Raw genomic sequence first — 20,109 nt, forward strand, 5'->3', positions numbered from 1 at the left:
AAGTTAATGATAAGTAATGGTCATATTAAAACAAATTACATTATTTTACGATATTCAGCTACTTAACCACAAGAATTTTTTAGTTTTATTGCATATAAGGGTTGTACTTACTCAGTAGATACACTAGACGAAGAATTTTAAGCTACTTCGTGAAGGCTTATACACTAGATGGTATCTATTTCAATTAATTACTTTTTCCTTCCTTTGATAAACATGACAAGCTCGAGTAGTAAGTATTTCAGGTTAGAAGAGATTGTCATTAAATGGAATGGAAACGTCAAGAGTGAAGAAGAAGAAAAAGCAAATGGCTGGGTCTGATTAAGAAGTACCAAAAGTGAAGGAGGTAATTAATGGAAACGCCTGCCAATAGGGCGAATTGGCTTCTATCTCTACTGTGCAACAAATGACCAACTGACAAAAAGTGTAGTGGTTCAGGGTGAGTTGTCCATATCAGGGATTATAATCTCGCATTCAATGTGATATAAATTTTTGCCCATATCAAACATAATTCCAAATTTTATACCGGAATTAGATACTAAACAAATGACCCTTTAGATGCAAACCAGCCAATTCCAAGGTTTGATTGACATGGGGGATGCTCATAACTCACTCAAACACCATTTTACATGAAGGTAGTTTAGATGGCTTACTCTAAGTTTTGAAATGGTTAAAATGCATGATTTGCACATATGATATCGAACTATTGTTTACAAATCGTCATTTATGGAATGATTGCTGTTCCTTACACTTTCTATATGTGAATGCAAATTCATTGAACATTTCTTCTTGCTAACTCAGTCTATCACTTGGCTTTGAATAAAGCTGAGAACTAGCTATCAGATTTGTGTCCCTGCAATTGCCTCCTCACTAGTGCTGTATAGATCCCATTCTTGTTTAGAAGATCATCATGTGTGCCACTTTCCACTATTTGACCATCGGAAACAACAGCCACAGTGTTTGCACTCTTGACAGTCGAAAGCCTATGAGCTATGACAAGAACGGTTCTGCCTTTCATTAGGGAATCCATGGCATCCTATTACAAGAGATCTCAGGTCATTAAGTAAAACAATCAAGGGAGATATAAGACAGGCAGTATCAGATAAAAGCAGACCTGAACAAGATATTCACTTTCAGCATCCAGAGCGCTCGTAGCCTCGTCCAACAATAGAACTTTTGGGTTCATCAGCAGCGCTCTAGCAATTGCAATTCTCTGCTTCTGACCACCAGAAAGTCTCAATCCTCGTTCTCCAACATGGGTTTGATATTTTTCAGGAAAGTTGGATATAAATTCATGAGCGTTCGCCATTTTCTGTTCAAACAGCAACGTGATAACAGTTAGAATAATTGCAGAAGAATGCAATTAGACATTAAAGACATTGAAACTTACAGCTGCTTTTTCTATATCATCAGTGCTTGCTATGCCACCCAATCCATAGGCAATATTTTCTTCGATGGAACAGTTGAAAAGAACAGGTTCCTGGCTCACTATACTAACCTGACATTTTTTGAAAGAGATGAATTACTTTAGGAATCTACAACTTGTAAAAGCTGAAAAACGTCATTTTTATCTTAAAAAGACGGGGGGGAAGGGGCAAAGCCTTTAAGGTGTCTACATGTTGAGGAATTGTATGGTGAAATATCAGCTACTTTTCATGCAAAGAGAGTATTAGCATCACGAACACTCTATTTATTTCCAGCATTACCTTATGGTGTAGGTGCTTATGAGATATTTCAACCAGAGGAACCCCATTGAGCAAGACCTTCCCTTTAACGGGATCATAAAATCTTTCTATCAAATTTGCTATTGTAGTCTGCAGCAAAGAATTCATGAGCTGTCATGACTCTTTCTTTTTGATGAACAACACAAACTGAAAGTGTGGAACTGCATAGGCATGATATGGAACTTTAATAACAAAGGGTCTTACCTTTCCACCACCACTTGGACCAACCAGTGCAACCTTTGAACCAGATGGCAGCTTCAGTGTTATACCCTGAACCAACAGTGTTTTCTTGGTCAACAACCATTTTTGTTCATATAGGTATTTTATAAGAAGATATGCTCCTAACCTTGAGGATCGTGTGGCTAGGACGGGATGGATAGGCGAACCAGACATCATCCAATTCTACCTCTGCAGCTTGATCACTGTAACAAAAGCATGCAACCGACATTTGATTTAGTCATGTGGAGTGTGACTGGATAGAGAAACGTAATTCGTGTATAATAGTCAGAATTGTCTCTGATCCTGAGAATCAGAGAGGTTTAATTGCTTCACAACGCAAAGTCTGATATGACGGATTAAACGATACTCGTATGTGGGCATGGATGCATATCAGAATTGAGGGCACCAGAACAGCTTGAAGCTGCAACAGCATAGGCCAGCTTTAATCGATATTTTGGCAGACATCAAAAGAAATGGAATTTGCTTACACAATGTGAGAACCAATGAATGAGAAGACCCATCAAAAGGCAAGCTTCTATTTTTTTTTAAAAACTGAATATTCCATTAAACATAGCTTCTTAACATGCAGAAAAGTGAAAGGCATTTTCACCATCGGTCACTGATTACATATTATTTTGGAGATATCTCAAAGATTCAAATCGAAGGGATAGGTACGATTCTGATCTCCCGTAAAGATGGTAGTCACAAGTTAATTCAAGATGTTTATTATGTCCCAAAATTAAAAAGTAATATTTTGAGTTTGGGCCAATTTCTTAAAAAGGGATATGATATCCACATGAAAATAATATGCATCTTTGGTTTAGAGATTAAAGTGGAATTCTAATTGCTAAAGTGCATATGGTGAATAATAGATTATTTTCTCTGAATCTTAAAACAATTGATGCAAAGTGTTTGAAGGTTAATGTGCAAGATGAATCATGGTGTTGGTACATGCGATTTGGGCACTTGAATTTTGAAGCGCTCAAATCAATGGGAGAAAAGAACATGGTGCATGGGATACCATCAATCAACCATCCGAATCAATTGTGTGAAGCTTGTTTTCTTGGAAAACATGCAAGGAGGAGTTTTCCGAAGGAATCCATGTCAAGAGAAACCATGCCACTCCAACTTGTTCAAACTGATGTGTGTGGACCAATCAATCCACCTTTTTTTTTTAAAGTAAATACTTTCTGCTTTTCATTGATGACTTTAGTAGAAAGACTTGGTTTATTTCTTGAACCAAAAGTCTGAAGCTTTTGTTGTTTTTAAAATTTTTAAAGTACTTGTAGAAAAAGAAAGTGGCTATGAAATAAAAGCTTTAAGGTCTGATAGAGGAGGCGAATTCATTTCAAAAGAATTTAATAACTTATGTCGGTCTCATGGAATTCGTCGTCCTCTAACGGCACCTTATTCACCTCTACAAAATGGAGTTGCAGAGAGAAATAATCGAACGATTTTTAATATGGCTAGATGTATGTTGAAAGCTAAAAGTATGCCCAGTGAATTTTGGGCCGAAGCTGTTTCTTGTGCAGTTTATTTAAATAACAGGTTTCCAACAAGGAATGTTAGAGATCAAACCCCTCAAGAAGCATGGAGAAGAAGAAAGCCAAGTGTCAAGCACTTGAGAATCTTTGGGAGCATAGCCTATGCTCATGTACCACATCAAGGGAGAACGAAGCTTGACGATCGAAGTGTCAAGCATGTGTTTGTTGGCTATGATACGAGTTCAAAAGGCTACAAGCTATACAACCCAAGTAGCGGCAAGGTGGTGGTGAGTCGTGATGTTGAATTGGTATGGAATTGGGAAGCTCGGGAAGAAACTTTATATGATTTTCTTCCATACTTTAGTGATGAAGAAGAACCAGAGACCGTGGAACCTGTGCAAGATACAACTCCACCTCCTTCTCCAACCAATGTTGCATCTCCTTCTTCACAGCAAAGTTCAAATGAGCAACCGCAAAGGATAAGGAGCATTCAAAAGCTCTATGATGGCACGGAAGAAGTTACTAATTTTGATTTTTTATATTGTCTCTTTGCTGATAGTGAACCAATGAACTTTGATGAAGTTGTTACAGACAAAAGGTGGAGACAAGCCATAGACAAGGAGATTGAATCAATAGAGAAGAACAACACTTGGAGTTAACAACTCTTCCCAAGGGTCATCGAGCAATTGGAGTAAAATGGGTATAAAAGACAAAGAAGAATGTTGATAGAGATGTGAAGAGATACCAGGCATGACTTGTGGCTAAAGGCTACAAGCAAAGGCAAGGCATTGACTATGAAGAAGTCTATGCACTTGTTGCCCGCATAGACACGATTCGTTTGCTCATCTCTTTGGCGGCGCAAATGAAGCGGAAGATCCATCAACTAGACGTCAAGTCAGCTTTCTTGAAAGGCTATCTTGAAAAAGAAGTCTATGTTGAACAACCATTGGGCTTCGTGGTAAAAAACCATGAAGATAAAGTGTTGAAGTTGAACAAAGCTTTATATGGATTGAAGCAAGCCCCACGAGCATGGAAAAGTTGCATCGACAAGTATTTTCAAGACAATGGGTTTACTCGTCTCCATAAATATGCTCTTTATCTTAAAAGTCATACTAATGGAGATATCTTGCTTGTTTGTCATTATGTTGATGATCTTATTTTCACGGGTAATAACCCAAGTTTGTTTGAAACTTTTAACAAAGATATGTCCCGTGAGTTCGAGATGACAGACGTGGGGCTCATGTCATACTACTTGGGCCTAGAAGTGAAGTGGATAGAGGATGTAATTTTTATCTCTCAAGAAAGCTATACAAAAGAAATATTGAAGAAGTTCAACATGCTCGATTGCAACCCTGTGAACACACCGATGGAGAGTGGGACAAAATTGTCCAAGTTTGATGAAGGAGAAAAAGTGGATCCCACATTTTTCAAAAGTCTTGTGGGAAGTTTGAGGTACTTGACTTGTACCAGGCCAGATATACTCTTTGCAGTTGGAGTAGTAAGCCATTTCATGGAAGCTCCTACCTCCGCTCATTTGAAAGTCACTAGAAGAATTCTTCGTTACCTAAAAGGAACGATTGACTTTAGGTTATTTTATTCTTCTTCTAATGATTTCAACCTTATGAGATATTGATGATAGAAAAAGCACAACTGGTTTTGTGATTTTTCTTGGGTGATTGTGTTATTTCCTGGAATTCAAAGAAACAATCAATTGTTACTCTCTCGACTTGTGAAACTTAATATATAGCAGCAACATTTTGTACCTGTCATACTATTTGGTTGAGAAAATTGTTGAAGGAGCTCAATTTACCACAAATTGAAGCTACAAAGATTTGTATTGACAACAAATCCGCACATGCACTTGCCAAGAATCCGGTGTATCATGATCGAAGCAAGCATATAGATACAAGATATCACTTGATAAGAGAATGCATTAGCAAAAAAGAAGTCGAGCTCAAGTATGTGAAATCTCATGACCAAACTGCAGATATTTTCACAAAACCTCTCAAATTTGAAGATTTTCAGAGATTGAAAGTCTTGGGATGAAGAAGAAAAATCAAAATTAAGGGAGAGATCTGTGGGACCTACCTAAATAAATAAAGTAAAAAAAAAATGATTGGAGGAAATTGTGGCTATGGGCGATGGGTTCATGTTCTAATTGCATATGGGCGGCCGAAAAGTTAGCAATTTGCAATGCAAATTGCAAAAGTCAAATTTGATTAGCTGAATTAGACGACTCCTTCCCTTATAAATAGAACCATTTAGTTTCATATCAAACACACCAAAAATAAGAAAGAAGTATTAGAGCTGTGAGAGTAATCCACAGACTATTTTATAGTCTGTGATAAAATAGAGTGGGAGTAATATTGTGATGAGATATTTAAAATAAAGAGTGTTATTTCTTTTGAGTCGTAGTAGTCTTTTGACACTACAAAGTTGTAATATTATAGTGATATTATATTGCTCCACTCAGGTATTGTATTTTACCACGTTAAAAGATTTGATGTCATTGTTACTCTCTAGTGTCATTATTATTTATCGTGGATATTATTCCTGGGTGGGATATTATTTTTCACAACACCGTGGTATCAGAGCCATGGCGAATAATGGTCCGTTGTCTTTTCAGTATCCTCATCTCACAAAAGATAATTATGAGAAATGGTGTCTACGTATGAAAGATATTTTTGGCTCTCAAGATGTATGGGAAATCGTAGATAGAGGGTATGCAAAACTCGATAATGAGGAAGCTCTGCCTCAAATTGAAAAAGATGTCTTGGCAAAGACAAGGAAAAAGGATCAACAAGCCCTCACGCTCATCCACCAATGTCTGGATGATGCCATGTTTGAGAAGGTGGCAGATGCTTCCACCTCAAAGGAAGCTAGGGAAATTTTACAAAATTCTCTTCAAGGATTTGATAAGGTGAGTAAGGTAAAACTTCAAACTCTAAGGGCTGATTTTGAAGTTTTAAAAATGAAAGAATCCGAATGCATTTCGGATTATTGTTCAAAGTGAAGGTTGTTGTGAATCAATTAAGAATCAATTAAGAAGATACAGGGAAAACATAGAAGATGTCCGTGTGGTAGAAAAGATCCTTCGCACTTTAACACCTAAATTTGATTTTGTGGTGTGTGCTATTGAGGAGTCTAAAGATTTAGACTCTATGATAGTAGAGCAATTGGAGGGTTCTTTACAGGCCCACGAAAAAAAGATCAAAAGGAGACAATAAGTGTCACTGGAGCAATTTCTTAAAACTCAGGCATCCTTTAAGGACCATGGAGGTGAAAAGAGTTATCGAGGAAACGGACGAGGCCGGGGTGGTCATGGAAGAGGAAGAAATAACTGTAACTTCAACAATGAAGTTAAAATCCACCAAACATTCAGAGGTCGTGGTCGTGGACAAAAAGGAGGAAGAGGACGTGGCTACTACCAAGAAAATAATGAACAAAGGTATGACAAATCAAAAATTGAGTGTTATAATTGTCATAAATTTGGCCATTACTCTTGGGAATGTCGTAACAATGTTAAAGAAAAAGCTAACCTTGTTGACGACAAAAAAGAAGAAGATGAGTCAACGTAGTTGCTGGCACTCAAGGAAGAAGACATGGATGATTGTAGCTCGTGGTATTTGGACAATGGCGCAAGCAATCATATTTGTGGATGCAAAGAGAAGTTTGTGGAGATCAATAAAACGGTGAGAGCTAATGTGTCCTTTGGAGATACCTCAAAGATTCAAATCGAAGGGATAGGTACGATTCTAATCTCCTGTAAAGATGGTAGTCACAAGTTAATTCAAGATGTTTATTATGTCCCAAAATTAAAAAGTAATATTTTGAGTGAGCCAACTTCTTGAAAAGGGATATGACATCCACATGAAAAATATGCATATTTGGCTTAGAGATTCAAGTGGAATTCTAATTGCTAAAGTGCATATGGCAAAACAATAGATTATTTTCTCAGAATCTTAAAACAATTGATGCAAAGTGTTTGAAGGCTAATGTGCAAGATGAATCATGGTGTTGGCACGTGCGATTTCGGCACTTGAATTTTGAAGACAAATCAATGATAGAAAAGAACATGGTGCATGGGATACCATCAATCAATCAACCATCCCAATCAATTGTGTGAAGCTTGTCTTCTTAGAAAACATGCAGGGAGGAGTTTTCCGAATGAGTCCATGTCAAGAGCAACCATGCCACTCCAACTTGTTCACACTGATGTGTGTGGACCAATCAATCCATCTTCCTTTGGTAAAAGTAAATACTTTCTACTTTTCATTGATGACTTTAGTAGAAAGACTTGGATTTATTTCTTGAACCAAAAGTCTGAAGCTTCTGCTGTTTTTAAAATTTTTAAAGTACTTGTAGAAAAAGAAAGTGGCTATGAAATAAAAGTTTTAAGGTGCGATAGAGGAGGCGAAATAATATCCTGCCCATGAATAATATCCACGATAAATAATGATGACACAAGAGAGTAACAATGACACCAAATCTTTTAACGGGGTAAAATACAATGCCCGAGAGGAGCAATATATTACCACTATAATATTACAACTTTGTAGTGTCAAAGACTACTACGACTCAAAAGAAATAACACTCTGTATTTTAAATATCTCACCACAATATTACTCTCACTCTATTTTCTCACAGACTATAAAATAGTCTGTGGATTACTCTCACAGCTCTAATACTTCTCTCTTATATTTTGTGTGTTTGATATGAAACTGAATGGTTCTATTTATAAGGGAAGGAGTCGTCTAATTCAGCTAATCAAATTTGACTTTTGCAATTTGCATTGCAAATTGCTAACTTTTCAGCCGCCCATATGCAATTTGAAAATTAAAACATAGACCCACGGCTCATAGCCACAATTTCCTCCAATCATTTTGTTTCTTTTTTTACTTTATTTATTTAGGTAGGTCCCACAAATTTCTCCCTTAATTTTGATTTTTCTTCTTCATCCCAAGACTTGATCTCAATCTCTGAAAATCTTCAAATTTGAGAGGCTTTGTGAAAATATCTGCAGCTTGGTCATGAGATTTCACATACTTGAGCTCGACTTCTTTTATGGTAATGCATTCTCTGATGAAGTGATATCTTGTATCTATATGCTTGCTTCGATCCGGATTCTTCGCGAGTGCCTGTGCAGATTTGTTATCAATACAAATCTCTGTAGCTTCAATTTGTGGCAAATTGAGCTCCTTCAATAATCTTCTTAGCCAAATAGCATGACAGGTACAAGATGTTGATACTACTTATTCGGCTTCACAAGTCGAGAGAGTAACTATGGACTGTTTCTTTGAACTCCAAGAAATAACAGAATCACCCAAGAAAAACGCAAAGCCAGTTGTGCTTTTTTTATCATCAATATCTCCCGCATAATCACTATCACAAAATCTCATAAGGTTCAAATCACTAAAAGAAGAATAAAATAGCCCAAAGTCAATCGTACCTTTTAGGTAACGAAGAATTCTTCTAGCGACCTTCAAGTGAGTGGAGCTAGGAGCTTCCATGAAGCGACTTACTACTCCAACTGCAAAGAGTATATCTAGCCAAGGTATAAGTCAAGTACCTCAAAACTTCCCACAAGACTCCATTTTTCCTCCTTCATCAAACTTGGACAATTTTGTCCCATTCTCCATCGTTGTATTCACGGGGTTGCAATCGAGCATGTTGAACTTCTTCAATATCTCTTTTGTATAGCTTTCTTGAGAGATGAAAATTCCATCCTCCATCTGCTTCACTTCTAGGCCCAGGTAGTATGACATGAGCCCTACGTCTGTCATCTCGAACTCACGGGACATATCTTTTGTGAGACGGGGTACTGAAAAGACAGCAGACCATTATTCGCCATGGCTCTGATAACAAATCTCTCCCTTAATTTTGATTTTTATTCTTCATCCCAAGACTTGATCTCAATCTCTGAAAATCTTCAAATTTGAGAGGTTTTGTGAAAATATATGCAACTTGGTCATGAGATTTCACATACTTGAGCTCGACTTCTTTTTTTGGCAATGCATTCTCTGATGAAGTGATATCTTGTATCTATATGCTTGCTTCGATCATGATACACTGGATTCTTGGCAAGTGTCTGTGCGGATTTGTTGTCAATACAAATCTTTTTAACTTCAATTTGTGGTAAATTGAGCTCTTTCAATAATCTTCTCAGCCAGATAGCATGACATGTACAAGATGTTGCTGCAATATATTCAGCTTAACAAGTCGAGAGAGTAACAATTGATTGTTTTTTTGAACTCCAAGAAATAACAGAATCACCCAAGAAAAACACAAAACCAGTTGTACTTTTTCTATCATCAATATCTCCCGCATAATCACTATCACAAAATCTCATAAGGTTGAAATCACTAGAAGAAGAAATAAATAACCCAAAGTCAATCGTTTCTTTTAGCTAACGAAGAATTCTTCTAGTGACTTTCAAATGAGTGGAGGTAGGAGTTTCCATGAAGCGGCTTACTACTCCAACTACAAAGAGTATATCTGGCCTGGTACAAGTCAAGTACCTCAAACTTTCCATAAGACTTTTGAAAAATGTAGGATCCACTTTTTCTCCTTATTCAAACTTGGACAATTTTGTCCCACTCTCCATCGGTGTGTTTACGGGGTTGCAATCGAGCATGTTGAATTTCTTCAAAATCTCTTTTGTATAGCTTTCTTGAGAGATAAAAATTTCATCCTCTATCCGCTTCACTTCTAGGCCCAAGTAGTATGACATGAGCCCTACGTCTGTCATCTAGAACTCACGGGACATATCTTTCTTAAAAGCTTCAAACAAACTTGGTTTATTACCCGTAAAAATAAGATCATCAACATAAAGACAAACAAGCAAGATATCTCCATTAGTATGAACTTTAAGGTAAAGAACATATTCATGGAGACAACGAGTAAACCCATTGTCTTGAAAATACTTGTCGATACAACTATTCCATGCTCGTGGGGCTTGCTTTTAATCCATATAAAGCTTTCTTCAACCGCAACATTTTATCTTCATGATTTTTTACTACAAAGTCCAATGGTTATTCAACACAGACTTCTTCTTCAAGATAGCCATTCAAAAAGGCTTGACTTGACGTCTAGTTGATGGATCTTCTACTTTATTTGCGCCGCCAAAGAGATGAGCAAATGAATCGTCTCCATGCGGGTAACAGGTGCATAGACTTCTTCATAGTCAATGTCTTGCCTTTGCTTGTAGCCTTTAGCCACAAGTCGTGCCTTGTATCTCTCCACATCTCTATCAACATTCTTCTTTGTCTTGTATACCCATTTTACTCCAATTGCTCGATGACCCTTGGGAAGGGTTGTTAACTCCCAAGTGTTGTTCTTCACTATTGACTCGATCTCCTTCTCTATGGCTTGTTTCCACCTTTTGTCTGTAAGAGCTTCATCAAAGTTCATTAGTTCACTGTCAGCAAAAAAACAATATAAAAATCAAAATTAGTAACTTTTTATGTGTGCTCATAGAGCTCTTGAATACTCATTGTCCTTTGCGACTGTTCATTTGAACTTTCTTGAGAAGAGGGAGATGCAACATTTGTTGGAGAAGGAGGTGGAGTTGTGTCCTGCACAGGTTCCACGGTCTTTGGTTCTTCTTCATCACCAAAGTATGGAAGAAAATCATATGAAGTTTCTTCCCGAGCTTCCCAATTTCATGCCAATTCTTCATCAAATTCAACATCACGACTCACCACCATCTTGCCGCTACTTGGGTTGTATAGCTTGTAGCCTTTTGAACTCGTATCATAGCCAACAAACACATGCTTGACACTTTGATCGTCAAGCTTCGCTCTCCCTTGATGTGGCACATGAGCATAGGCTATGCTCCCAAAGATTCTCAAGTGCTTGACACTTGGTTTTCTTCCACTCCATGCTTCTTGGGGGGTTTGATCTCTAACATTCCTTGTTGGACACCTGTTGTTCAAATAAACTGCATAAGAAACAGCTTCGGCCCAAAATTCCTTGGGCATACTATTATCTTTCAACATACATCTAGCCATATTAAAAATCGTTCGATTCTTTCTCTCTACAACTCCATTTTGTAGAGGTAAATAAGGTGTCGTTAGAGGGTGACGAATTCCATGAGACTGACATAAGTCATTAAATTCTTTTGAAGTGAATTCGCCTCCTCTATCGGACCTTAAAGCTTTTATTTCATAGCCACTTTCTTTTTCTACAAGTACTTTGAAACTTTTAAAAGCAGCAAAAGCTTCAGATTTTTGGTTCAAGAAATAAACTCAAGTCTTTCTACTAAAGTCATCAATGAAAAGCAGAAAATATTTACTTTTACCAAAGGAAGGTGGATTGATTGGTCCACACACATCAGTGTGAACAAGTTGGAATGGCATGATTGCTCTTGATATGGACTCCTTCGGAAAACTCCTCCTTCATTTTTTTCCCAAGAAGACAAGCTTCACACAATTGATTAGGATGGTTGATTGATGGTATCTCATGCACCATGTTCTTTTCTCTCATTGATTTGAGCGCTTCAAAATTCAAGTAGCCAAATCGCATGTGCCAACACCATGATTCATCTTGCACATTAGCCTTCAAACACTTCGCATCAATTGTTTTAAGATTCAGAGAAAATAATCTATTCTTTGCCATATGCACTTTAGCAATTAGAATTCCACTTGAATCTCTAAGCCAAAGATGCATATTTTTCATGTGGATGTCATATTCCTTTTCAAGAAGTTGGCCCAAACTCAAAATATTACTTTTTAATTTTGGGACATAATAAACATCTTGAATTAACTTGTGACTACCATCTTTACAGGAGATCAGAATCGTACATATCCCTTCAATTTGAATCTTTGAGGTATCTCCAAAGGATACATTACCTCTCACCATTTTATTGATCTCCACAAACTTCTCTTTGCATCCACACATATGATTGCTTGCGCCATTGTCTAAATACCACGAGCTACAATCGTCCATGTCTTCTTCCCTGAGTGCCAGCAACAACGTTGACTCATCTTCTTCTTTCTTGTCGTCAACAGGGTTAGTTTTTTCTTCAACATTGCTACAACATTCCCAAGAGTAATTGCCAAATTTATGACAATTATAACACTCAATTTTTGATTTGTCATACCTTTGTCCATTATTTTCTTGGTAGTAGCCACGTCCTCTTCCTCCTCTTTGTTCACGACCACGACCTCTGAATGTTTGGTAGATTTTAACTTCATTGTTGAAGTTGTTACAGTTACTTCTTCCTCTTCCATGACCACCACGGCCTCGTCCGTTTCCTCGATAACTCTTTTCACCTCCATGGTCCTTAAAAGGATGCCTGAGTTTTAAGAAGTTACTCCAGTGGCACTTCTTGTCTCCTTTTGATCTTTTCTTCGTGGGCCTGTAAAGAACCTTCCAATTGCTTTACCATCATAGAGCCTAAATCTTTAGACTCCTCAATAGCACACACCACAAAATCAAAGTTAGATGTTAAAGTGCGAAGGATCTTTTCTACCACACGGACATCTTCTATGTCCTCCCCGTATCTTCTTAATTGATTCACAACAGCCTTCACTTTTGAACAATAATCCGAAATGCATTCAAATTCTTTCATTTTTAAAACTTCAAAATCAGCCCTTAGAGTTTGAAGTTTTACCTTCTTCACCTTGTCAAATCCTTGAAGAGAATTTTGTAAAATCTCCCTAGCTTCCTTTGAGGTGGTAGCATCTGGCGTCTTCTCAAACATGTCATCATCTAGACATTGGTGGATGAGCATGAGGGCTTGTTGATCCTTCTTCCTTGTCTTTGTCAAGACATTTTTTTCATTTTGAGGCAGAGCTTCCTCGTTATCGGGTTTTGCATACCCTCTATCTAAGATTTTCCACACATCCTGAGAGCCAAGAATGGCTTTCATACGTAGACACAATTTCTCATAATTATCTTTTGTGAGATGGGGTACTGAAAAGACAACGGACAATTATTCACCATGGCTCTGATCCACGTTGTTGGGAAAAATAATATTCCGCCCAGAAATAATATCCACGATAAATAATAATGACACAAGAGCGTAACAATGACACCAAATTTTTTAACGAGGTAAAATACAATACCCGAGAAGAGTAATATAATACCACTATAATATTACAACTTTGTAGTGTCAAAAGACTACTACGACTCAAAAGAAATAACACTATTTATTTTAAATATCTCACCACAGTATTACTCCCGCTCTATTTTCTCACAGACTATAAAATAATCTGTGGATTGCTCTCACAACTCTAATACTAATGGTGTGTTTGAGATGAAACTGAATAGCTCTATTTATAATGGAAGGAACCGTCTCATTCAGCTAATCAAATTTGACTTTTGCAATTTGCATTGCAAATTGCTAACTTTTCAGCCACCCATATGCAATTTGAAAATTAGAACATAGACCCACCGCCCATAGCCACAATTTCCGCCAATCATTTTGTTTCTTTTTTTACTTTATTTATTTAGGTAGGTCCCACAATTACCAGATAGCATCTGTTCATAGAGTCTTCCAGTGACAAATTAGTGTTTATGCCACAAGCCCTGACGTTGCTGAAATCTTTTAGCGGTAAAGAGGTATTGAACAATTAACTATTGACTTATTAAAAAACAAAAAGAAAACTGTTGGATTATGAGAATAAAGGAACAAACCCCAAAGGACATTGGTTTCCCGATTCTGGCATGGACGACGTACGATCCAAGAGCTGAAATACCCGCCTGCTGGCTCCAGCAGCTTTCATTGCTACAGTATATAATCCAGATAGTCCAGATACTGATGATCCAACTGTAAGCATATTCAATTGTTTACGTCAACAAAGGATCTAAGATAGAAAAAGATAAATGCCAAAATATTAGGCAACAAAGATAGAAATTGATAAACGCTTGAACAATTGATCTAAGATAGAAATTGATAAATGCTAAAATATTACTATAAGTTATGGGGCATCCAGAGGTACAATTCACTTAAGACAACCAATGAGGGGGTCACCTGTCAAGCTATAGAGTATGAAGGATGTAAGAGCTCCAGGTGTCATAGCGCCTTGGATAGTTAGAGTGGCTCCATATATTACTACTACAATAACTGATAGAGTAGATGCTGCATTTAAGCTTCCAGAGAAAAGACCAACCACTTTCTGCAGAAGAAAAAACGAGATATCAGGTTTTCCTTCTCATCCTTTCACCATCTTTCTCTCTTCTTTTCTTGTGCAGAGGTGGAAGAATAAAGCAACTCACAGCCTGTCCAAGCCCAAGCTTTAAGGTCTCATCAACTTTCTCTGAATAGCGTGAAATCTCATAATCTTCCTGTGCAAATGATCTCACCGTGCGTATAGCGCCAAAAGTTTCCTAAACACAAAGTTCACCTTGATTACATGAGAATAAACCATTGATAAATTTCTAGGATATTATGTTTCTTACAATATTCGGAAACATAACGCAAAAAGTGAGGTGATAAAGGAAACATATTAATTTGAAAAAGATAAAATAAAGGATACATATTATCTGCTAGCAAACATGTACTTCCCGGCAACGTGAAAGCTCATAAAAAACTAGAAGATCCCAGCAGCAACTTGAACTCAGCAGAATTAAGTAACAAGACTTTCGAGTATCATTTCTCTGTTGATAGTTATCACACTGCTTCAAGGGAGTATACATAACACGCCTTCACTGGGATGGCAGCCAACAATGATGGCGCATTTATGAACTACTTTAGCACTACTTCAATGAAAAACTCCACGCAAACGTTCATATTCAAAGGATGTAAGATTTAGTTTCTATAAGTAGGAACGGCAAGCGGTGCGGGTTCTGTCTTAACCCGCAAAATTTCAACCCGCCCCACTCCGCCCTGCATAGCATTTTCACCCGCGTCCACCCGCCCCGCCCCGCTTAGTTTTTTCTTCTTCATTTTGTCAGTTTTATTTATTTTTTATCTTTTGATTGGAATTTTCCGTGTCAGTTAAGGATTTAAGGTGGGTGCAACTGTAAACTGTTTTACTAAGTTTCTTTTTTCTTTTTCGGGCAATAAGCAAGAAAAAGAAAATAGCTAATAGGTTTTAAAGAACTATCACCCGCTACTCATCATGTCTCAAAATTCCTGTGAATTTTTAGTCTTTCCATTTGAGATGTTTAAAAAATATATGACGCCACTCTTGTCATTAACTTCTCAACAACTAATTAACTATTTCAATTGTAGTGATAAAATGCATAAATCAAAACTACCGATAACAAAAATGATAGAATTTAAGACACTCACAATTAATCAACATCAATGATGAGAATTGAGAGGTAACAACTACTAAAATGGTCAACAAAAGAATGTGCTGAAGTTTGCAAGTGAAGAAGCGGATATTAATACTTACCCAAAAAATAGCTGATATTGATCATAAGCATACAAATACGATATTGGGATTATATAGCACAACACCAGACTATTGTAAGCATCAAAGCTCTTCTGTCAAGCCAGAGTCATTATTGCGTGATTGCATCATCAGTATAAATCTTTATCTTATCAAGAATAAAAATCATCCGTATGTTTCTAGCTCGGCCAAACCCGTACCAACCCAAAACCTGCAACCCGCCAAGAACTTTAAAAAATGAAAAATCAACCCGCACCGCCATTATCATCCCTATAAGCTCCCCTTGAAGGACAATGGTTTATTGGTAGGGTCCAAGCAACAATCACTCTATCCATGCAAATTTGGGAAGTCTACTTTGCAAGAACTTCAACTAGAATACAACTGATGTATTTAGAACGCAGGAAGAAATAGACAACCTATACGAGCAGAGTAACAAACCTCAGCAATGGACGAGGCTACTGCTGCAGCAGCTTGAGTTTTGTGGGAAAGTTCGCGCATGTAGCGACCAAATCTGCGTACTGCAACTGATATGACTGGTACAACAGCTAGCGACAACACTAGATTTGTATATTTTTAAAAATCAGTAACACTATAAAATAACAAAAAAAAAAGGTGGAAACAAATAGTATCTTCTCTCAAGAAGATTTTATCTCTTTACATGTTAATTTCCATGATGTTTGAAACATAAACCCAAGTCCAATAAATGCAGTAGCAAGATTCCTCAAAGCCTCTGAAAGGTTAGTAGTTGCAGCATTCTTTATGATCTGGGTATCTTCAGATAGCCTACTGAGAAGCTCCCCTGTTCGAGTAACATCGAAGAACGCTATCTCCTGAAGAATGCATTTTGTCTTTCAGAAAGATCTCTAGGATGGAAAGAAAAAACAAGACCTACTCTAACAGAGTGAGAAAGATAAAACCTAATTAGAGGAAATTAGCCAAGAGTATGTCTTTACCTGGTGAACAAGGTGACTGAGCAGGTTCTTTCTTAACCGGGCTACAACCCTTTCACTGGCAGAAGAGAACAACCATGCTCGAAGCGCTGTGCAAACAGAACTGAAAGAGGCAATTGTTGCAAAATTAGAAATAACAAAATGCAATTGAAGGCAAAAACCATACTGGAGAACTAAGTGTCTCATTATGTCCCCCTCCTGTGAAAGCCTAAAATAATAGAAATACAATCTCCAAGCTCAATTTACTGATAATTGAAAAAAGATACTGAAGCTTTTCTTTAGCAGCATGAAAAGAGAGAATAAGAAAGTTGGGCAAAAGTTGCAGGGGATACCCGACTATGACAATCAGAAAGATTTCAAGTATTGTGTTCTTGACTGCATTTAAAGCTTCTGATTTCTGTTCAGGTGTTTGGATATCACCTGAAACAATATCAATTATTTGGCCACCAAATTTTGGCTGCAAATTGAGCATTATAAAGTCAGTGATAAGAGAATCCAGGAAATCCAGCTTTCGCTTCAGTATAAAAGCAGTGAATTGGAAGAGGTACCTACGATCAAAATGCTTGATGTTGACGCAATCAGCAAAGCAATTGTCGCGATTACCAAACTTCCTGCTTCAGGCTTCGCCTGCAAAACAGGAGCATGTTTGTTTTAATTCAAGTGCACACACTGTTTGCCAGTACATACACAAACAACATCCACTTACAAGTGAAAGGACTCTGCCAAATCCAACATTTGGTGCCTGAAGATGAAGATGAAGATGAAGTTAGCTCTTTGTACACTAAACAATGGACTGTAAGACATGACTAGTACACTAACTGAAAGCAAAACGTAAATTACCGGAACAGAATCGCCATGCTCAAGGTCTTGTAGCTGACCATTTTCAGCACCGTTTCTCTTTCTCCCTAACTATAAAGACAGATATGAACAGTAAAAACCAAAAAATTAATCTGCTAAAAGACCAATGATCTTGTTTCCCAAGTCAAATTCTGGAACTACTAATGTGATGCTGCTAATAGACAAATGATCTTCTTGACCAAGCCAAATTCTGAAACTACTAATGTGATGCTCCTGACCATTAACAAAGTATTAGTTACAATAGCAACTCACAGAGTGCATCACAAAGAAAACAACATGCTCAATGATAGGAATCTCAAATAAGTTATAAACAAGAGACAGCCTTTATATGCAATAAACTTCAATGGACAAGCTTCCATTAGGTCGAACCAAAGAGAGATGGATTAAGTCAAGTTTCTTGCTCATGTAGATGTTCTAACAAGGGCGGCGTAGAAGGTAACTAATGGGTTCATCTGAACCCAGTGGCTTTGGCTCTGCCTGTGTATTAAAATGTACTAAATAAATAAATATGTAGTAATAGATTTGGAACCCAGTAAATCAAATGGGCTGTGATGAATCTCGAATTGAAACCCATAATGTTCAAATTGAGGTTCTGCCTTTCTAACCAAGCTAAATACCAGGAAGCTTATGACTGTACGTTCCATTTACTCCGAGATAGCCTTGAACCATAAAACCCCATGCAAATACAATTGAAACTTGGGTAAATTCTTTGACAACAATATAGAACCTCATGACCTAACAGCCTAAATTCGCAGCTCGTGCTATGTGACACAGTAAAATAAATGTTACGTACGATGAAAGAGGATTGACGAGATAAAAATGATGGATGTAGAGAAGCCTATGAATGCAAATTTGCAAAAACCCAACAAGAAAGGGGAATTTAGTTTAAAGATGAAAAATATAAAGAAACTTACAGCAGTTCTATCTAAGAGAGGAGTTCGCGCACCACCAAGCCCGTGGCCATGCATTCCTGAATGGTAGTTCATGGATTGAGTTTTACTTTAGTGAGTGTGGCGGTCACAAGTAGAGCTCGCTGCAGTTTTAAGTTCAAAGTTCAAACTGAAAACCACAAACTGTGAAATGGGTGGCTGATGAGTGGGAAGGTCTTATAAGAAGTATTTTTTTTATTTTATTTTTTGTATATAATTGGAAGAAGAAGAAAAAAAAATTGTCGTATAGCATTGATAGGTTATAAAGAAGTGCTTGGGAATTTCTTGGAGACCAAGACATGAGACCCCATGTTCTATCCCTGCTGTGAATAAACATACATTTTCTTGAGCTAATTGCTTATGTCATTTACGGACAATTTTGTCACCAATGCAAATTTCTCACATGACTAAGATGATTTAAGTAGTTTTTGTTTATACTTTATATTTATATAATTAAATCTCTTTATAATAATTTTATTTGTTCTATAGTTTTTAGTTATTTTTTTTTTTGGAACCCTAGGAAATCTCGCAGCCTCTACAGTTTTTGCCCTTCGGGTGAGAGCACTGTGCGCATTGGATAAAATTCTCACTGTGTAATAGCCTGCAAACTACACAGAGGATGTAAATCGCACTAGGTAAGCCCGTGTGACAGGCTCAGACCCAGAGGTCATTGAGGGAGGTTCGAACCCGCGTTGCCCATATGGACAACACCTTCCAAACCAACTGGGGCGTCCCTTCGGGGACAGGTTTTGGTTGTTATAAAAAGGTTATATAATAACGTAACATGAAAAATTGGTCTCAAAAGTAAACTTGATTATTATAGTAAAGTGCATTTAGGAATCCAGTATGTAGTTATAGTAGAGAATAGATACTATAGAAAGGTATGATTGCATTTAATCACGAATTCAATAATTAAAATGAGTTATGAACTCGATAGCAAATTACTATAAACTTCAAATACTAGTTTCGACGTTGTTTCAAGTAAGATAGTGATTATTTTTTACATGTACCTTTACCTTTACCTTTATTTTCTTCTATCAAAATTTCCAATGTGATGTAATGGGGGGTTTTTTAATGCCTTCTTGCTTAATAGCCAGAGGAAAAATAGCCACCACGTATTTGCTGAAAACAACATGATATGAGTGGCTTCCTTCCTGGAACTTCTTTGGTTGAAAGATAAAAAAATACTTTAAAAATATAAAGTCGTTGAAATTGCCGTGATGTAGCGTGGCTCGGCTCGCATTTGTTGGTTAGGATCTTTTGACTTTTTGAGTATCGTTTCAGTCTATAAAATAAACGGCTGAACTTTCTTACTCATTTTTAGAAAATAAGAAAGGAAAAAAAAGGGTTCAAATTACAACCTATTGACCACTGAACTGTTCCTTTATGACTATGAGATATAATAGCAAATATGGATTTAAAAGTTTGTTAGAAAACGGATAAACATGAAATTTAAGGAGTGGTTGTTAGGAATATTCCCGATATGCACTATGTCCGTTCGTTGACTCTCAAGTCTTCTTAGACCGAGAGAAGTTATTAAAGTAGTAAAATCGGTATATAATACTCTCTGCGTTTCAATTTATGTGAACTCATTTGACTGGGCACGA

General features: G+C 37.1%; 1 protein-coding gene across 1 annotated transcript; it reads right to left on the reverse strand.

Annotated features, from left to right (window-relative positions):
* Positions 1 to 656: 656 nt before the first annotated feature.
* On the reverse strand, positions 657 to 18,691 carry LOC107765170 (ABC transporter B family member 25). The gene is made up of 17 exons (XM_075251607.1): positions 18,488 to 18,691; positions 17,556 to 17,624; positions 17,422 to 17,457; positions 17,268 to 17,342; positions 17,048 to 17,172; positions 16,719 to 16,818; positions 16,424 to 16,595; positions 16,204 to 16,322; positions 14,645 to 14,755; positions 14,400 to 14,544; positions 14,063 to 14,195; positions 2,068 to 2,143; positions 1,926 to 1,991; positions 1,704 to 1,811; positions 1,388 to 1,495; positions 1,112 to 1,309; positions 657 to 1,033 (listed from the first exon to the last, which is right to left on the reverse strand). The coding sequence occupies exons 1-17, from the start codon at positions 18,557 to 18,559 to the stop codon at positions 830 to 832; spliced, it is 1,917 nt and encodes a 638-aa protein (XP_075107708.1). The 5' UTR covers positions 18,560 to 18,691; the 3' UTR covers positions 657 to 829.
* Positions 18,692 to 20,109: the final 1,418 nt, after the last annotated feature.

Source organism: Nicotiana tabacum, chromosome 4 (genome assembly GCF_000715075.1).
Source record: "Nicotiana tabacum cultivar K326 chromosome 4, ASM71507v2, whole genome shotgun sequence".
NCBI lineage: Eukaryota > Viridiplantae > Streptophyta > Magnoliopsida > Solanales > Solanaceae > Nicotiana > Nicotiana tabacum.

Coding starts and splice junctions, on each gene's coding strand:
- LOC107765170 (XM_075251607.1), bottom strand. CDS start 18,559: ATGAACTACCATTCAGGAATGCATGGCCACGGGCTTGGTGGTGCGCGA. Junction 16,819..17,047: donor TTTCTGATTGTCATAGTCGG/GTATCCCCTGCA, acceptor TGCCTCTTTCAG/TTCTGTTTGCACAGCGCTTC. Junction 1,496..1,703: donor ATAAGCACCTACACCATAAG/GTAATGCTGGAA, acceptor AAAAAATGTCAG/GTTAGTATAGTGAGCCAGGA.